This window comes from Lissotriton helveticus, chromosome 2_1 (assembly GCF_964261635.1).
Source record: "Lissotriton helveticus chromosome 2_1, aLisHel1.1, whole genome shotgun sequence".
Taxonomy (NCBI): Eukaryota; Metazoa; Chordata; class Amphibia; order Caudata; family Salamandridae; genus Lissotriton; species Lissotriton helveticus.
The window spans coordinates 1,059,909,663-1,059,929,520 of NC_136059.1; the positions used below are offsets into that span (position 1 = coordinate 1,059,909,663).

At 46.7% G+C, this 19,858-nt stretch overlaps 1 protein-coding gene across 2 annotated transcripts in view; it reads right to left on the bottom strand.

Annotated features, from left to right (window-relative positions):
* VPS13A (vacuolar protein sorting 13 homolog A) overlaps positions 1–19,858 on the bottom strand; it is a 2,196,319-nt gene that overhangs the window by 2,001,240 nt on the left and 175,221 nt on the right. For both annotated transcript variants that reach the window (XM_078675860.1, XM_078675861.1), the window contains exons 5-6: positions 4,048–4,149; positions 1,384–1,493 (exon numbers count right to left, since the gene is read on the bottom strand). In XM_078675860.1, the coding sequence (XP_078531986.1) occupies positions 1,384–1,493; positions 4,048–4,149 (212 nt within the window). The remainder of the gene's footprint in view (positions 1–1,383; positions 1,494–4,047; positions 4,150–19,858) is intronic.

A 19,858-nucleotide genomic window follows, 5' to 3' on the forward strand; every position in this document is an offset into this window, starting at 1 on the left:
TGGGAGAAAGACGGTCTGGAGATAGATGATGAGGAGTGGAGGGAGGCGCTTTCTTCCCCCAAGGAAGTGGCGATATCAGCAAAATTGAGGCTTATTCAGCTGAAAATACTACATCAAATCTACCTCTCTGGTAACCGGCTTGAATTGACGGGCAGGAGTTAGGAAGGGCTCTGTAGGAGACAATGTGGTCTGGCGGGGACGTTCATGCATTTACTATGAGAGTGCCCCTCGATACAAACCTACTGGAAACGGGTACAGTTTGGGGGGTAGAAATACGGCTTGAAGCCAAAAAGGTGCCTCTTAAACATCTGGGAGACCACAGATTTGACAGCAAAGGGCAGAATATGGGCGACGCTTGGTCAGACTATAGCAAAACGTAACGTAGTACACCTATGGGGGGCAGTAACACCTCCAACACTTAGCGCATGGAAGAAGGACATGGACTGGTGCATGTTGCAAGAGAAGACAGTATATGTTGCCCAGGACTGCCCCCGGGAATGGATAGCAATCTGGTCGAAATGGAATGTGTACTGGGCAACCTGTGTGAGCCCCCTCTGATCCCGCCCCTTGACGAACCATTAACACCTTAATGTGATATGTAATGTTAACATTTTGTATTATATAACATCGAAAGCTGTGATATCTGTATTACGATCCTGACTATGTAACACTGTAAAAGTAATTATTTCCTGTGTGTAATGACCATCATGTTTAACTGGACCAATAAACAGTTATACAAAAATAATGTTAAAAAAAAAGAATGGATGACACCTTTGTCTTATGTACTATTTTCTATACAGTGTTTTACATATGTATTATTCATTGTCTATGTGTTTGTGATGTAAAATGCTCCAACTTCCTACACTTGCATTAGAGGTGCTATAAAACAAATGTAATACATGTGACAGAGGTGCTATGGAGAGATGAGAGGCACTGTTGGAGGGTGATAGTGAGGGAATCATTGAAGAGCCCCAAAAATAAGTTTGCCGTTCCATGGTGCACTGTAAGATCATCATTTACTATGCTTTTAAAATGAATACAATTGAATATATAGTGAAAAATGTGTTGTAGAATATACCATTTAAAAAAAATTCCCAAACTGTCTTGGGGGGGAGAAACCCCCACCCCCAAACCTCCTTGTAGTGGTCCGGCCTGCTCATTGCACTCAATCGTTATGCATTGTATGGGGCTGGTCTGACAACATTTGCCAGGGTTGCTTTTGGTTCCCTGTCCGGGCTAGCTCACACCCACCAACAGTATTGATTAAGATACAGCCCTGTTGGTGCTGTTTAGTCTCTACTGCCCTGCTCAAAACTTATAATTTTACACACCCAGGCATTCCTCAAATACCTGTTTTGAACAAGCAAAACAATACACACTTACATCATCTTCATATCTAATATGAATGTTGCAAATTCTCAATTGTAGATTCTTGATGACCTGGGTGACCAATTTTTCAACAAAGGTGTCCTGTTTTTCTTCTTTTGGCTTTTCTGAAACAAAATTAATAAGTATTGGAAATCAGCTAACCAAATCAAATGTCAGTTTTCTAAACAGAGACACATACATGCTCCCCTCCAATAAACTGGAGTATGCAGCCGTTTACTGCAGGGAAACCTGGCTTTTCCAGCTATAGGTCCTTTCTTTCTTTCTCCTCTTCCGAAAAGTTAGTCTCAGCGCAGCGACACACCTGCTGGTGTAACCAGGCGCTTTATAAGTGATATTAATTTAATCATATCCTATTCTAATAGGAACTATGATGTGCAACACGATCAAATAATTGTATAGCATAAATCTGGACATACAATGATTGCATCTGTTGCTTTTTAGAAAACTCCTAGAGTAATAAACTGAAGAATTATGTAATGTCAACTTAACAGAGGAAAAAATTGCAGTTGGTTAAATCCAGCTAAATCATAACAAACTATGATTTTTTTTTTTTTAGAGGGGGTGATTATAATGTTAACCGGAGCATCCTTATGGCAAAGACACACTGGATGTCCTTTAGCATGGTTCTCCACGGGAAGTATGTAACAAAGCCCATGTACACTTTCGATTGAGTTCACAGTAATGGAAAAGGATTACATCACAGGCGGTTGGGCGTCTAATATTTAGTGATCAGCATATATTGTAGTTTAATTTAAGTCCAGCTGTTGCAGCAGTCTAACAAACATCATGGGATATTGACTTTTAAATATTGCAAACAATTGGCGAAAATAGGAAAGTAGGGTGGGTGATGATAAAAATAGTGATTCTGAATGCTCAAACCTTTAAACTAATTAACTGAAACGGTAGAAGAAAATATCAATTGTGATAGCAAAGAACATGATAAATATTGTTATTTTAAGAGGTGATAAAGATAATTGAAGGAGAAGGGCAGAACATCATATATGGAAATGCACAGAGATACAGAGAATGCAGTTAGGAAAACCAGAAGTCCAATATAAAAAAAAACTACAGATTTAAAAAAGAACAATAAAAAGGGTACATGGGGTACCGAAATGGGCAGCAGACAAGACATAAGCATGTACCAGCACCGGAAATAACAGTCAGTATTAGGGGCTGGTTCACAGGTTAGATGTTGTAGTAATACAACATTGTAAAATTGAAGAAATAAAGGGTAAACTGTAGTAGAGGAAAGTAAATCAAAAAACAAAGATGGCCATACTAAAACGACAGCTATCCAAGAGGAACCAGGTTTGGGGCGATGCAAGTCAAGTCATGGAAGGAAGAGTACGACTTAAGTTACGACGATAAAGTTACCTGGGCAAGAAGAGTGCTATATTAGAATATATATAGAGATCTAAAAAAGTAAATGGAAATATCTTGGACCATCTTGTTCAATCAATTGCTGGAGACGGCTCTGGAGGCAGATGAATCCTTTATAAATGTGAAGGTGGGGTAGAAGTTGGCAGCAAAAAGCTTGTAGCCCCACTTTGAAGGTGGTGAAATTACAGAAAATAAATGAAAGAATGATTCTTGAAAGACTTTGGATCGATGGTTTTGGAGCAGTAAACTTTGAGCAGGAATTATGTTAAACTAGACTAGTCTAATGCATCTCCTTTGACTATGTGCATTTTAGGGACATAGGGCCAGATGTATGACCCATTCATTTAGCGCCTCGCAATTTGCAACACATTGCGAGGCGCTAAATGAAATGTACAACATTGTGTTTACACTGTTTTGCGATTCCCAATAGGGTCGCAGATTGCTAAACTCAGTAATATTAATGAGCCTCTCGCAATTTGTAGAGCCCATTGTGAATGTCAGCCCTCCCAGGGATGGTGGCCTGCTGGTCTCAGGCCACCCCCATGTCTGGGACTGCTATTTAATAAAGCAGTTTTTTTGTTTTTAAATGCAGCCCGTTTTCCTTAAAGGAAAATGGGATGCATTTAATAAATAGAAAAAAACCGTTTTAGTTTCATTTTTTAAGGGCAGGCAGTGGTCCCTGAGACCATTGCCTGCCCTTAAAAAAATATTTTGCTTACATTTGCTAAGGCGAAGGGGTCCCCTGGAGACCCCTTCCCATTTGCAAATGCATTAGCACCTACTTGAATTAGGTGGTAATTGTGAGTGTTTTGCGACCGCAATTGCGGTCACAAAACATTAGTACATTGTTTTGAGACTCGCTATTTGGAAGGGATCGCCCCTTCCAAATAGCGAGTCGCAACAACTATTTAGCGAGTCTTGCTAAATAGTCTCTGTACATGGCCCAATATGTTTTTGGGTCCGCAAACCTGTTTGCACATGCAAAAACGGGTCGTACACCTGGCCCATTGATAGTTGTAGTATACTTTTACTTAAGCAGGGCATTTGACAGTAGCCAGCTAAATTGTCTCAGTGGAGGTGCGTGGGTCGTTAAACTGGATTAGAAAAAAGGTAATTGACGGGGATTAGGAAACAGCTAAGTGACAGGGATACCTTTGAAGGTCACTACATATTTTAATGTAATAGTTAGGTTAATTTGTTCTCAAAAGTCAGAAATTAATTGTTCTGTGATCCAATTGATAGTCAAACAACAAAGGTGAGCTGTGGCTGATTACTGACCTTGGTCCGCCACTTTCTGTTTTGCTTCTTCAATTCGTAGTAATTCTCGTTGTCTTGCTTCAATGAATTGTTTTTCTTCTTTTTCTGCATCATATTTTATGCCTAAAAAACACAAAAGAAAGTGAAATCACAAATGTTCAAAAGTTGAAATTATGGATCTGTATTTTATTCTAGCAAATGGATTGCTAGGAGCTATGCGCATTGCTTCTGTGATAAAAAATGTAAATCACCACTGATTTGTAATAGAAACATTCTGTTTTACAGTAGAAATTCAGTTCCTTTGAAGTAAAACGTGAACCCACAACTGTTATCACAACATAATAGTATTGCTATCAAGTTTGGTTTCCAAAACAGAAATAATGCAACTTCATGTAAATCGGAGGTTTTCAAAGTAACGTCCACATTGCCTCATAGGCGCTCGAAATAAACTTGCGAGTCCTCAAAATATATGCCCAGCATACCTGCAAAAAGTAAATACTAAGAGTGTCATTAAACAATAAGGCAAAGGCAAGAGCGAATAAATTGTGGAGTCTAGTGAGGAACTTGAGAATACCCCAGGAGGGAGAGCGGCTACTCATGTGCCTCATCAACACTATGTGTGTGGAAATAGCTGACAAAATGACCAATATATAAAAAGTAATGAGAAGTTGAGGATAAACTGGTGGGACTAGCCAAATAACTCGTGAAAGAGAACAGAAAAACTGCAAAAATAGGCTCCAGATTAATATGTTGAGGAAATCGCCCACTGCTGGAGATTACTGGAGGACGAAATGTGTGTTTTCCAAGGTGGACTAAACAGGGAATTTCTAGTTCGCCAGTTGAAGTCACAGTGTGACTGAGAAAACAGTACACCATCAGGTGTCCAAGGGATGATCTTTTAGGATGGGGGTGTGGGTCATTGGCCAGTAAAACAGCCGTTCTCTTGTGAGAGAGGTGTGATGGGTGGAGCGGTTGTTTTAAGGGTAATTTTGAGCATGAATTAGGTTGTGTGCATCTCTTCTCTACCACTGCCCACCTAGCAGCCTGCTTCAGGCAGTTTGGTTCTGTGTGTAGGCTTTGGCACATATATAATGTATTGTTCAATTGTGTAAACTTTGTGGTTTCGATCTTACAGTTTCTGTGCAGGGATGCTGGGTAGTGCCATGTGGCTTTTGAATTGCCAGATACCTCCGTGAAGATTCAATCAAAATTACCTAAAACAAAAGTGCTCCAGGGTAGATAGAAATTGCTATCTTCTACTGCACGGGCAGGTGAATACGGTGATGGCATGGTGGTTCTACAGGGAGACTGCTACAGTATGGGCAGCAGTAGTCTGTGGATAAAATCAAGCAGCAATCCTGCAGTCAAAGCATCACAAGAGCTGACAAAGTTATTGTAGCACCAAAAATTGCAGGAGGTACCTGGAGTACTTTCAATTCTGAATAGCGAGAACATCCTTGAATTATAGAACAAACTTGTTAGAAGAGGACTAGGAAGTGCATTTCACAGTCCAATCAATTCGAAAATCTAAACCTCAAACATGAGGATGGTAGTTTACACATGGTAAGAATGGTTGGGTGGCAGACCATAGTGTGAGAACATTGGAATGTGGGCTCTTTGATCTGGCCAAGAGCCATCATCCTGCATTGTGCCAGTGTAGTGACCTTTAGCAAAGGTGAAATAAATATTGGTCTACTACCTATACCTGGCTGACTAAGGTTCTTTGAAGTTTATCAAATCACTCGCTTCCCTCATGAAATGAAGAGTGGAAAGAAATGTAACAGAATGTGTGAAGGGATGGTTTGGGAAAAATAGCTGACACATTGGTGGGGGGATAAGTGCAATGCACAAAAATAACTAGCATTAAAAATGTAAGAGGTCTCGCCTTTTATTAAGTTAAAGCCATTTGCTTTGCTATACAATACCATTAGCAAAGCAAATGGCTTTAACTTAATCAAAGGCGAGACCTATTGCATTTTCAATGCTTGTTGTTTATGGCTTCTGAGTAGCGTTATGTACCACTCGAAAGGAGTCGCAGCACTGCAGTTGTTAAACATAGGAGCTCAGGTTACCCACTAGGAGCGCACTGCTCATTGGATGCCAAAAATACCTCAGTGGGCCGGAACTCTCCAATGGCCAGGGCAGTGCAGCAATAAAATCAGGGTTTAGGAGGTGAAGAGGGGTGAAACTCCTACAGTGTAAAGTCTCTGTGCAGGCACTGTCCAGACACAGTCATTTATTTAAAGAGTATATCTCTTTATTACAGCAGCATGCTGCAGAACTCTTGCAGGCACAAACAAGCGCAGCAGACCGTGCTTGTGCAACTAATTAAAAAAAACAAATAAACAAGCGCGCCAAAGCGGACCACGCTTGTGCAACTAATTAAATTAATAAATAAACAAGTACGGCCGAAGCGGACCGCACTTGTGTAATTTAGTAAATAAATAAACAAGCCCGGCCGAAGAGGACCACGCTTGTGCAATTGAAGCTGACCGCGATGACATTGAAAAAGAAAGAGTGCTTCCAGGCTTTTCAAGATGACTGTGTAACTCCGCCAGTAAATCAGCCAGTCCCTGTGGGCGGGGCCAAAAGACGACATTGTGGTAAACAGGAGGGGCTAAAAGGTCTCACTTATAATCATTACACTCCCTTTAGCATACGTTATGACGCGAACCAACCAGAATACCGGGCAGAGCTGAAAGCACACTTCGGGAACCGCCTCGATTCCACGAAGCCCTTGCATGGGGCAACAACGCATGCGCGCTGCTAATGCCACTCGAGACCTAAATAGGGAAAGGACCGAGAAAGAAAGCAGGAACGTGATGAGCTGAAAGGAGAATTGGGAAAGATACACATGAGAAGAAAAAGGGGAAGTACTGGAAGTTACATCTGAGAATGAGAGAGGGAGAGATGACAAACCCAAAGAGGGGTAGAGAATGAGAGGTGTTGAGGGGAGGAAGAGTAGTGAAAGTGGTCTCTAAACAGAAAAAGAAGAGTGGAGGTAATGCAAGGTACCAGAGGTCATTACTTGCTGTCGTTCTGGTAGCAGAAACAGCCACAGCACCACTCCCAGTGATAGTGTTTGGTGTGGCTTGCTGCTGGTCTCTAGTGTCAGTCTGTTAGGATTTTAAATAAAATCAGCACCGTGGCACTGAACAGTGAAGATTCTATCCTCTTATGTACTATAGATGTGTGTGCACTTTACACTTCCATTCCACATCTTGAAGGAATCGAGGCCGTTGAGTCTTTCTTGATTAACCATCCAATCGATGATCAACTAAAGGTATTCTTACTAGAATTACTACAGTTTACCTTGCACCACAGTTACTTTCGATGGAATCATGAATTTTTTCAACAATTATCCGGTACTTCAATGGGTAATTGTGCAGCACCTTGCTATGCAAATCTCTACATGCACAGGCTGGAATGTGATCACATTTTATCTAAACCAGTTTGGCGCAACAACATCATACAATACTGGAGATATATAGATGACATCCTTCTGATATGGAAAGGAGAAATAACGAATCTTCTACAATTCCTCGAATTCTTGAATACCATCAACCAAAGAATCCAGTTCACCCACCATATCAATACTCATCATGTCTCATTTTTGGATGTACTTTTCACTAGAGAAGGAAACAGATTAACAACGGATCTTTACCAGAAGGACACAGACAGGAATAACACTTTGTATTACCACAGTTGCCATCAGATGTCTTTGAGAAGACATCTACCATTTTCTCAGCTACTAAGGATCAAACGGAACTCATGCGATAATGAAACCTTTGAAAAGAACAAGAAATTATTGATCAACAAATATAGATACAGCAAATATCCGATGGTTGTTATCAACAAGGCAAATGAGAGGTGGGGCGTGGTTTGGGCGCCGACTAGGATGGCGGCGTGAGCCCGGAGCTCCGTCTCGGATCCGGCATTTCTCCTGATATCCCCTGCCAATACGCCGGCGGAGCGCCCGGGAAACTGGCCTTAGGAGCTGGTAACACCAGGGCGCACCATTGAAAGGACGGCGGATGCACCAGGGCAGGGCGGAGAGACAATACAGTCCTTGCCGGAGGTCGCGACCGAGACCCTACAATGGCGGCGGCCCCGGCTGGAGGCGGAGAGACTGCGATCCGCGGCGCTTCCCGGCGGGGATGACCTGTGCGCTGCTCCCCTGGAGAAACAGCGGTAAGGCGGCCCGCTGACACGGTGGGGGCTGCAGACACCAGTGGCGCGGTGTGCGCACAGCTGCCGGTCGGCAGGCGACCTAGAGGCCCTTCCCCCCCCCCCACCGGGGCTCTCGGCTGCTTTCCTGGAGCGGGCTGCCCGGGAAGAGGAACGGGGGCGGCGGAGCCAGCGCTGGGGGGCAATTTGGAATCGCGGACACGGGAACAGCTGGAGCAGAGGAGTGGCCGCATGGAGGAGTAGATTCCCAGCTGGTCGTTCACTTGCCGGGGGGGCCCAGAGAGACGTCCGACAGACAGGGAAAAGCCGGCAGTGATAGCAAGTGGCACTGGCCGTTGCAGTGCCGAATGAGTGACTTTGTGCTGGCGCAGAGCTGCATCGTGGCCTCCCAGACCCCGGCGAGCATCGAGCCGGGCGGCTGTGGACCCCTGAGGGGCCTGAGGTAAGGAGCTGGGTGTTCCGTAGAGGCGGAGGGATGGTGGACTCCTTCCTCCCTCGGGCTTGAATCCCGAGTGTGGGCCGGAGGGCCGAGTTACGAGGGCTCAGCTGCGGACACTGGAGCGGAGGGAGGCTAGTCCTGGGTTTGGCTGAGGCAAGGCCCTGCTGGCTACCGGGGGGAGGTTGACCTCCGTGAGGAGTGAGTGGAGGTCGGCCATATAGAGCGCACAAGGGCTCTCCTGGACGCCGGGCACCTTCCAAAAGGAGTCAGTTCATACCCGGGACACAAGCAGTGCTGAATCATAGGGGGTCCGGCCGCCAGGGAATCGGGCTAGGACTGAGTAGGCCACCCCTGGGTGCGGTTGCGCAGACCCGAGTGCCATCCAAGATGGCGGATGTCGGCGGAGCGGCGACGACAGGGCTGACTCGGGGCCACACTGACCAGCCGAGCATGGCGGACGCGCTTCGGGGAGGCCCAGATGCAACGGCACAGGAACGCAGATTAAATGCACGCCTCAACACTATATTGGAGGCGATCACAGCGACCAAGGAGGCACTGCATCAGGACATTGCACAAGTAGCCACGGGACTGGGCCTACTGAGGGCGGACCACGCCAAACTCTCAGATAGGGTGAGGGACAACGAACTGCTTCTCCAGGAGCTTAAACCGGCGGTGGTCACTGCGGAGCATAATCTATCAGACATCCTGACCCGACTGGCGACGCTGGAGAGGCGCGGGGAGGATTCCGAAAGTCGCAACCGCAGGAACAACGTGAGGGTGGTAGGCCTGCCGGAAAAAATCGAGGGGGACGATGCCGTGGCATATATGGAACACTGGTTCAGATCCACCGTTGCTTCTGAAGGCTTGTCTCCGTTCTTCTCCGTTGAAAGGGCACATAGGGTTCCTTCTCGCCCGCCCATGCAGGGTCGACCCCCCAGACCGATGGTAGCTAGGCTCCTGCACTTTAAAGACCGAGACTTATTGATACAGAAAGCGAGAGCAGCGGGCCCCTTCCAAGTGGACAATAGTTCGGTCACGATCTTCCCGGACGATACGCAGGAAGTTCAACGGAGCAGAGCGACGTTCCTAGCGGTCAAGAAGGAACTGAGAGAGGAGGGTCTACAATACTCACTACTCTTTCCAGCTAGACTGAGAGTGATCCTAGACGACACCACCCATTTTTTCCAAACCCCTGATGAGGCTTGGTCATGGCTAGAACTGTACAGAGCAGGAACTGATCGTCAGCACAAAGGAGGGAAGGTGAAAAAGGGACCAGTTCAGATCCGAAAATCTCAGCGGATCCGCAAACGCGATAGGCTCAAGAGGGCGATGAGAGAGGAACTGCTGGCAGCGGAAAGGAAGGGTGCACTGGCTGCGACGGCGACTATCACGGGGTCGCAGCGTGGAGAGGTGGTGGAGGACTCGGAATCGGAGAGCGGAGGACGGAAATCGGGTGGAGAACTTTCTGAAGCTGACAGCTCTGCGGGGCCGACGGTCACACCACAGACGGCGGATGGACTGTTCAATGAATAAACTCTGGACATGGAGCTGGCCCTCTACTAGGGCACGCGTATGCTGATGGCTGGCATTTGGCAGGTACTCTGTTGACACTTTTCTATAGGATCACGGGATTGGGGTGAGGGTTGACCTGCTCCGGGTCGGTACTGGAGCACCCCCTACTGCCCTTAAGGCCTCTTGTGGTGACTGCCACGGGATAGTAGACTGTGTGATGTTACAGGTTTGGATGGGGGCTAAAGCAGTGCTATTAGGTCCTGTCCTGGGGAGTAGGGTTGGGGAAGTTTGTTGGGGTGTTTTAGGGGGAGGGTATCGCTGCAGTGATGTGGGGGGTACGTTGAAGCTGCTGAGGGGGAGGAGGGACATCAGAGATGGGGTCGTTACCTGATCTGAAGTGCCTCACATGGAATGTTCGTGGACTCAGGACTATGTCAAAGAGGTACAAAGTTCATGCCTATCTGGTGAGGAGGGGAGTTCAAATTGCTATGTTTCAGGAGACTCATTTCACCAAACAAGAATGTGATGCATTACAAAAAAGGTGGCGAGGCCAGGTGTATGGTACCTCCTATTCAGCGTTCGCAAGGGGGGTACTGATATGGATTAGGGCGGGGATCCCCTTCCAACTCACGAATCAATTGGTGGATCCTGGGGGTCGGTTTGTGGCGGTGGAGGGGAGGTTATATGGCTGTGAGGTGGTATTGTGTAGTCTATATGCTCCCAATGTTGATCAGGCCCGATTTTTTGACGTCCTTACGGGGTCACTGGCCCACTTTCTGGTGGGCCCCATTATACTGGGAGGGGACTTTAACTCTATCACCGATGTGGCATGGGATAGATCGCACCCGCCACTGGCCGACTCCCCGGTGCGCAAGTTATCAGAACGCAGACGGGAATGGCAGGATGGGTGGAGTTTGCTGGATGTGTGGAGAACACAACATCCTACTGTTAGGGATTACTCCTTCCACTCGGCGCTGCACGCTCTGCATGTCAGAATAGATTCCATACTGTGTAGTGCCCCCATAGCAGCCATGGTGACACACACTGAATACCTTGCTAGAACCATCTCGGATCACAATCCCTTGCTGATGGCGGTAAGATGGCAACGGGCGAGGTCTGCGATCCCGACATGGAGGCTACGGCCAGATACTCTGGAAGACTTGGTGTTTGGGGACAAGGTCGGTCGGGACATGGAGCTTTATTTCGGAGAGAATGAGGGCTCGGCCGACACGAGGTCGATTGAATGGGACGCAATGAAAGTGGTGGTGAGAGGGGTATGCATGGGCAGCTTCTCGAATGTACGGACGACGGTTCTGGCAGATCTGGAGAAGGCGGAATGTGCACTGAGGGAGATTGAGCGGTCTAGACCTGAGCGGCCGGATCTGCAGGGTCGACTGTTGGAAGCGAAAGAGGTGGTGGCGAGAGAAACGGAGAGATTGCGATGCTATGACTATAGGTTGTACCTCACAAAGGTTCATGCGGAGAGGGATAAGGTGGGCACACTGCTAGCGAAACTTGCTAGTCGGGACCCGAGAAATAGTACGATTTTGAGCATTAGAACCGATACGGAGGAGGTAGTCCATTCCCCTACGGCTATATTGCAGCGGTTTCAGGAGTATTATACGGGCCTCTATAGTACTCAGTCGGAGGCGGGACCCTCTGACATAAGAAACTACTTAAGCGAGGTGCAGCTCCCGGTGCTAGATGAGGAGACGGCGAAGGACTTGGGCGGCCCGATCTCCTTGATGGAGATCCGAGGGGCTATTAAGCAGATGGCCAGGAATAAGACGCCTGGGGTAGATGGCCTGCCGATTGAGTTTTACGCGAAGTATGTTGAGATATTGGCGCCCAGATTATTGGCAGTGTACACGGAGGCAGCGACTCTGGGGTGCCTCCCCGTCTCCATGAGGGAGGCACTGGTGGTGTCGCTCCTGAAGCCCGGTAGGGACGCATTGGAGGTGACGTCGTACAGGCCCCTCTCTATGCTGACGGTGGACTACAAGATCTTGAGCCGTATATTGGCCACCAGACTGCAACCGTACATGACCATGCTGGTGCACGAGGACCAAGCGGGATTCATTCCTACTAGAAACACAGCCTCTAACACCCGCAGACTGATCCGTATACTGCAAGGTGCCCTGAGCTCGGAATGTGCATCAGCGGTCTTATCGGTGGACATTGAGAAGGCTTTTGATAGCCTTGAATGGTGTTACCTGGATGGGGTACTAGAGAAGTTCGGACTGGGTGAGGGGTTTGGACGGTGGACAAAAACCCTTTATTCTTCCGCCACCGCTAGGGTGCGATTGGGATCACTCATATCCCCCGCTTATCCGGTACGCAGAGGGACCAGGCAGGGGTGCTCACTTTCCCCCCTTCTGTTCGCTCTCGCGATGGAACCACTGGCCGCAAAGGCCAGGTTGGGGGATTCCTTTAACGGAATCCGCCATGGAGGGACCACCCATTACATCTCGTTGTATGCGGACGACCTATTGTTGTATCTGGAGGATGCGGGAGAGGCACTGGACGGGGCTATGGGGCTGCTCTCCTCCTTTGGCGGTTTATCGGGACTAAAGGTAAACTGGGCTAAGACCTGTGTCTTCCCGCTGCGGACGGACGCCCAGCGCCCTCTTCTTGCGGTGGAAGTAATCTGGGCAGATAGATGCTTTACGTACCTGGGTGTCAGGATCTATCACAACGTGACGAGTCTCTTAGAAGGCAATATAGGACGGTGTATCAGGGGGTTGCGTGGCTGCATGTCCTTCTGGGCGTCTCTCCCTCTGTCGGTGCAGGGTAGAGTGGCATTGTTAAAAATGGTGGCTCTCCCTCGACTACTGTATTTCTTCAGAACATTACCAATCTGGATCCCTCAGGGGGTCTTTCGGGACCTGAGGTCGATGATTATTGAGTTCATCTGGGGGCGTGGCAGGCGTAGGGTGGCGCTGCATACCATGACTAGACCCAAACTCGAGGGCGGGATGGCAGTACCGGATTTCGAACTATACTACTTAGCAGCCCAGCTCCAGGTTCTGACTCAGAATATCGCTAGGGAGTTTAGGGGCCCGGATCGGACCCGCGGGACGGGTATCCAGAGACATGTCCTCTCCTTTATCGTCATGCAGCAAAGACTGGCATTACACGAGCTCACCTTAGAGGAAAAAACCCTCAGGTTGTGCTGGAATAGGAGCCTGAAACGGGCACGGGCGACGCGACCCTATGCCCCGGAGATTCCTATTGGGATGCTGACTGCGCTAACACGCGGGGGAGACTGGTCGCCACTGTCGGAATGGGAGGAGTTGGGCCTACATGTCATAGGTGATCTGTTTGTGGAGGGTGTAATGGCCCCTTTTGCGGTGTTGCAGGAACAGTTTGGCCTCCCGGATGGGAGCTATTTACTACATGCGGCGGTCTCTGCAGCGATGCAAAAACACTGGAGGGTAGGACTGACGGAACCGGATACGACCATGGCCTGCCAATATGTGGTGATGGCCGCAGGTACGATCAAGGCGGTGACCTGCCTCCACTCGCGGATGCTGGCCGAAGGGCTAGAACCGCTTACGGCACTGAAGGCCAGATGGGAGGACAGTATAGGCAAGCCCATCCCGGACGCTGATTGGGGCCGCATCATTGCACGAACGTGGAAAGGTAGTAGGAATGCTAGGTTCCAGCAGGTTCATTTTTTCCTTTTGCACAGAGCCTACCTGACTCCGGGGAAGCTAAGCCGGCACTTTCACGTGCAGGACGCGGTATGCCCGAGGTGCATGGCACCAAGAGTTGAATTGGATCATATGATGTGGGACTGCCCAAAGCTGGGTACGTATTGGCCTGAGGTGGGCGCCCTTCTGAACGCGATAACGGATAGGGAGGTGGAGTTTGACATGGCTGCATGCCTGTTACTCTGGTTTCCTCACACAGTGAAGACGAAAGTCACAAGCAAATTCATTGATTTGGGGCTCATGCTGGCACAGAGGGAGGTTACGTGGCGCTGGAAAACCAAGGAAGGCCCGGCGGTGGGGAGGTGGACGAATGAGCTCTTGAAATGGTCAAGATGCGAGAGCGTACTGAGGATGCGGCAGGCCACCAGACTAGGGAACGAGAGGAGCCTGGAGATGGCTAGAGCTTGGGTGACGATTGTGCAGGCTTTGTGTGATTATTTGGCAGGGGATGAGGAGGAGAGACTGTCTGAGACGGGGATTCCATGAGACCAGAGGCGCGCACACTTGAACACTATTGAGGGCACTCCATTCTGTTTGTTATCAATAATCACAACCCGCATCAGCAGCAGTTAGAGGGGAGGGGGGGAATTGCGGGAGTTTTTTTGACCACCCTGGTAGGGCTGGGGGCGCCTGTGGCGTTGGGGGGGGGACATTGCGAATCAACAACACAGTGTGTTAGCGGAATCTTGGCCTGCAGACCCAGTGGTTACAGGGGTCACCCGCATAGTTGGCACGGCTCTTCCAGGGGGGGTCCAGGGGGTGGGGGGACCTTGTTGAGGGGACACAAAAAGCAGATGCACTATTATGTTGTCGACCGGACACCCCTCTGTTACGCATAAAGAGCACTATTATTGGACTTTGAACTGACGCCGCCCAGCCTCCGGGATGTGGGCTGATGGGCTGTGTATAATCCTGAGACTGTATGGTGCCATGTATTAAGGTGGGGATGATGGTTGTTCTTTCCTGGTGTTTGTCCATGATTCTGCAATAAAAACTGTTTTAAAAAAAAAAAAAAAAAAAGGCAAATGAGAGAGTGGAGAACATTGATCGTACTAGTTTGTTGAAAGGTTGCAAAAGAACAGATAAATTCGACAGACCAGTATTTGTGTCTAAATACTCTACCAAAAGTATACAGATCAAAAAAGTTATGCTCAAATACTGGCCTATGGTTCAAAACGAAAATTACTTCAATGGTATTTTCAAATCCCAGCCACTATTTGCGTATCAACGTTCAAATTTTTTTAAAGAATTACTATCGAGACCAACCAACATTAACCAACAGAATTACAGAGGCACGCTTCCCTGTCTAAATTGCGGACATTGTAATAACATTATCAAAGGAACAAGCATTCCACATCCTACAAAAGGTATACCCATCCACCTACAGACCACTGCTACCTGCGATTTGAAAAATGTTATATATTTACTCAAATGTCCCTGCCATCTTTCTTACGTAGGAAAAACTGAACGAAAAATCAAAGTACGAATAACTGAACATAAGAGTAATATCAGAACCAAATCTGATAAATCACCCATCGCGGTACATTTCAACAATGAGAGACATAATATTAGTCAATTACGTTTTCTGGTATTGGAAGTCATGAACATAATGGAAGGGTTGGATAACAAAAAAAGACCGCTACAGAAGGAATTATTTTGGATAAAAACACTTGATTGTTGTCAGCCCAAAGGTCTACATGACCGTTTGGAATACGGTTGCTTTTTGTAATCTATGGATCTGGGTACTGCCAACGGTAGTTGACTTATGTTTAGCTGTTGTTACACACATTCACCTGTTGTTTACATGCACATACCACATTTCGATTAGGTATTCACACTTTTTCTTTTATTCAGATTTACATCCTTTAACACGGCGAGTAAAATTTTCACCAGCAGTCTTCCGTCTATTTTTGTAGTAACGCTGGTCTATCCTCTTTGAACGCGCTCGTTACACGCTATCTTTACATTTGATGTTACACGATTATTGTTCATTCATTAAATTCATGGGGGTTTTCTTCCCGTATCTTATATCTTCACGCATTAACACCACTCTAATATGGCGGAAAAAACACACTGCCTTTCGTTTACCTTGCAGCCCTTTGTTGATTTCCTAAAAAATGACTTGACGATTGTCAGTCCGTCTTCACTCTTTACTAACCCTGAACGCGCACTTAACCCGCGAGTTATGGTGTCCCACACCATGGATAACTTCCGTTACTCTGTATGACTTTGAGAATACGCTGTCAATACTACAGGTACGCGTTCGCTTGGCACTCGTTTTTATCTTCGAGCCTCATGCCTTCTACTGTTTTCAGTGTTTCTTATCTAAATGCGTCTTTTTTTCTGAAAGCGTTACACTGCTTAACCTGAACGCTTTCCGCTTCCACATTAATCGGAGGCAAGACCTCTGGAAGCCTTTTCGACATTCAGACACATGGATTTTCTTTCACAGCATGACGGTTGCGCACCCAATTACTCACCAATGTATTTTTTATCGAGCGGATTGTTACCTCTCTAGTATATTCGCACTATGTATCCTTCACCTTTCTTCAAATCCTAACTTTACCTTTTCGCCGGCATGATGTAACAATCGTTTACCACTTGCACAACAGCAACATGTAACTTCAGACACTTTACATCACTGAGTACACGCTGGTCTCTCGTATTATTTAACTTGTAAGAATTGCATGTATGTCTTTCTGAATGCATTTTTGATAACATGCTTATTTTGTTTATGCTGTTTCTGGCTTAAAGGCTCTTTGCCTTGATCTTGATTTTTGCTTATTACATTTGTAGGATTACTATCCCCTGATGAAGAGTCTCACGACTCGAAATGCATTGGGATTAAAGAAGGGATAGTTCAACTATATGCGGAAATGGAAATATGTTTGAACATGTATATTCATCTATGAGAAGCATCAGGATGATGATATAAGGATCAATAAATCCGGATTACTTGTGCAATACAAAGATAAATTTATTTTGCGAAGTTTATTTAGGTCCATCGGGACCATTCCAAGGGATTGCAAATGGGGGACACTAAGTATTAGCTCTTGGTGCTACAAACATAGTCTGTTAGGACTGCCATACTGAACCGCACAACCGAATTTGTTCCACCTGACTTTCTGCTAGTTGCTGCTACCAATCCAACTGAAGATCCTGGGGAGATGGTTTGTAGCACCATCGAAAGTTACTCTTGCGCCTGAACAGGCTTAGTGGGTCTTTGGATGAGGACTTATCAGATTCAAGTAAGATGTAAGAAGTTACTATTGAGAGGGCTTGGTAAGCTATAATACACCTAGCTGCCTAGCAGTAGGTCTAGTGTGGTCTAGTGTGACAAATTTTGGTGCTGCAAATTTCTTGCACTGCTACCGCTTGTGATACCGGCTACTTTCCAAACTGTTTGTTTTCTATTCATTTACATAACTGAAAACTAAATTTAATCCACACCATCTCATCGTAAACACAATTTTTCTCTCTCATCACCTAAGTGACAGGGCATCCAGTATCAGTTATCTTAGGTCTCATTAAAATCCCAGTGGATATGGAGCACAGTAAATTGCCTGTGAATCTTAGATCCGCAGAAATTTTTGTGCTACCAAAACGAGGCGTGGAAGAAATATATTGTAAGGATTTTAGGCCTTCTTCCAAACCTCAAATCCTCCTTCCCTCTTAACCTGTCCCCCTTTAATCACCCTTGACCAATCAGAAACAGTTCTTACCAAGGACAATCAGGTCTGCTTCAGCTAAAAAACAATGCGCATTGGTCCGACTTCGAGCTAATGTCAGAAAACGAGGTCTTCAGTATAATTGCAAGCCTAAAACCTTCTTCCCACACTATGGACCCCCTCCCATTCACAATTATAAAAGAACTCAACACACCATTACCCCTTTCTGGAAAAAAAATCATCAACTCCTCTCTCATTTCAAGCTGTGTCCCAGACTCCCTTTAACTAGGACAAATCACACCCATATTCAAGAAACCAATGACCGACCCTAACGATCTCAACAACCTCAGACCTATCTCCAACCTCCTGTTCCATGCAAAAGCATTGGAGAAATGCGTTCTCCACCAACTCAACAAACACATTGATGAGTTTAACCTCCTCGACATCTTTCAAACAGATTCAGGAAAGGCTGTAGCACTGAAACAGCTATGCTTAACATCTCTGACGATATTCACAGGGCTTTAGATGAAGGTGAAGCCTGTCAACTTATCCTTATTGACCTATCTGCGGCATTCGACACAGTAATTCATCCAGCTCTTCTGGAGACCTTGAGGAAGCGGTCAGGCATTAATGGCACAGTACTAAAATGGTTCACCTCCTTCTTTCAGCACCGCTTGCAACAAATTAAAATCAACTCCTGTCTCTCGAAGACAACAAAAGTCACACTTGGGGTCCCGCAAGGCTTGATCCTCTCCCCTTCAATCTCTTCATGGAGCCCCTCACAATCATCTTGAAAAAAGCAGGAGTGAATTACCACCTTTACGCAGAGGACACCCAAATCTATAACAAAATCAAATCACCCAGCGACATCCGACACCTCAATGTCACTCTCAGCGAGATCCAAACTTGGTTCAATGCGAACCACTTAATGCTCAACCCAGATAAAACTGAATTAATTCTATTCTCTCCAAAAAGTAACCACCATCCAATCCAAGAGTGGCTCAAGAATCTGGATGCCCTAAATTGCCCCATCGCCCTATCTGACTCAGTTAAGTTTCTAGGCATTACCCTTGACAAGAACTTATCAATGGAGGCCCACATCAAAAACTCTGCAAAAAGTGCGCTTTTCTCACTAGAACACCTCAAGAAATTGAAACCTTTTCTTCCCCATGATGACAGCAAGACAATATTCAATCCCCAGTTCTCTCTAAAATGGACTACGGGAAAGCCATCCTAACAAAGACTCCAAAAGCTCACCTAGCCCCGCTAAGGGCAGAGCTGAACATGGCCGCTCGACTGATATCTGGGATAAAAAGATTTGGACACATCACAGCAGCTCTCAACTCCCTCAACTGGCTTCCCATGGAAGGGAGGTGTATTTACAAACTGGCCTGCATCACACACAAAACCCTTCACGCTCCGTTCCCCAACTACCTACACAACAAACTGGTAAAAGCAGAAAAATCCAGAACTCTGAGAAGCTCCAACTCACTCCTTCTTATCCCTCCGAAACTGAAAAAGAAAACCACTCAGTACCGATTATTTTCTGGCAGCGCTTCCAGGATGTGGAACGCTCTCCCTAGAGTCCTCAGATGCAACCCCTCCTTCTCCTGTTTCACAAGGGACCTGAAACTCCATCTCCTCAACAAATACTTTCCCATCCAACATCAACGAACCTAGACTTCAATATCCGAGTTGACTCCGATCTCGCTTGACATTCAAGGATAGTTGGTGACCGGACTGTGTTAGGCACCTTCGTTTGTTTTCTCTCCCTCCCCTGCACTGTTTACCTATTTTTGATGTTGTATTTTTATCTCGGTTATGCTTCCTTACCGCCTTCCCACTATGTATTTACTGTGTGCATGTAAAGCGCTCCGATACCCACGGGTCAAGCTAGCGCTATATAAAACTTTTAAATCACTAAACTCAGAGGTGAAAATCTGGGCCAAGATGTTAGGCACCCGCCTAACAGGGGTTATCAATCAGCTGGACCATCTGGACCAATAAGGGTTTATGCCACACCGGGCCACTCGGCACAACTTACACCAAGTACATATTGCGATCGACTTAAGTAAGCCGTGTCAGGGCCACAGATCCCAAATCTCAGTTGATTTTACGACGGCTTTTGACTTGATGGACTGCGAATGCCTCTTTACCCTTTTGCCTTGTGTAGGGTTTGGACCAAAGTTTATTGGTTACATGTGTGTACTTTACACCAACTTTAGAGCCAGGGTGCATCTAGAAGGGGCGACCTCAGCCGTTCCCAGTGACAAGCGGCACCGGCCAGGGATGCCCCTTATCACCCATGCTGT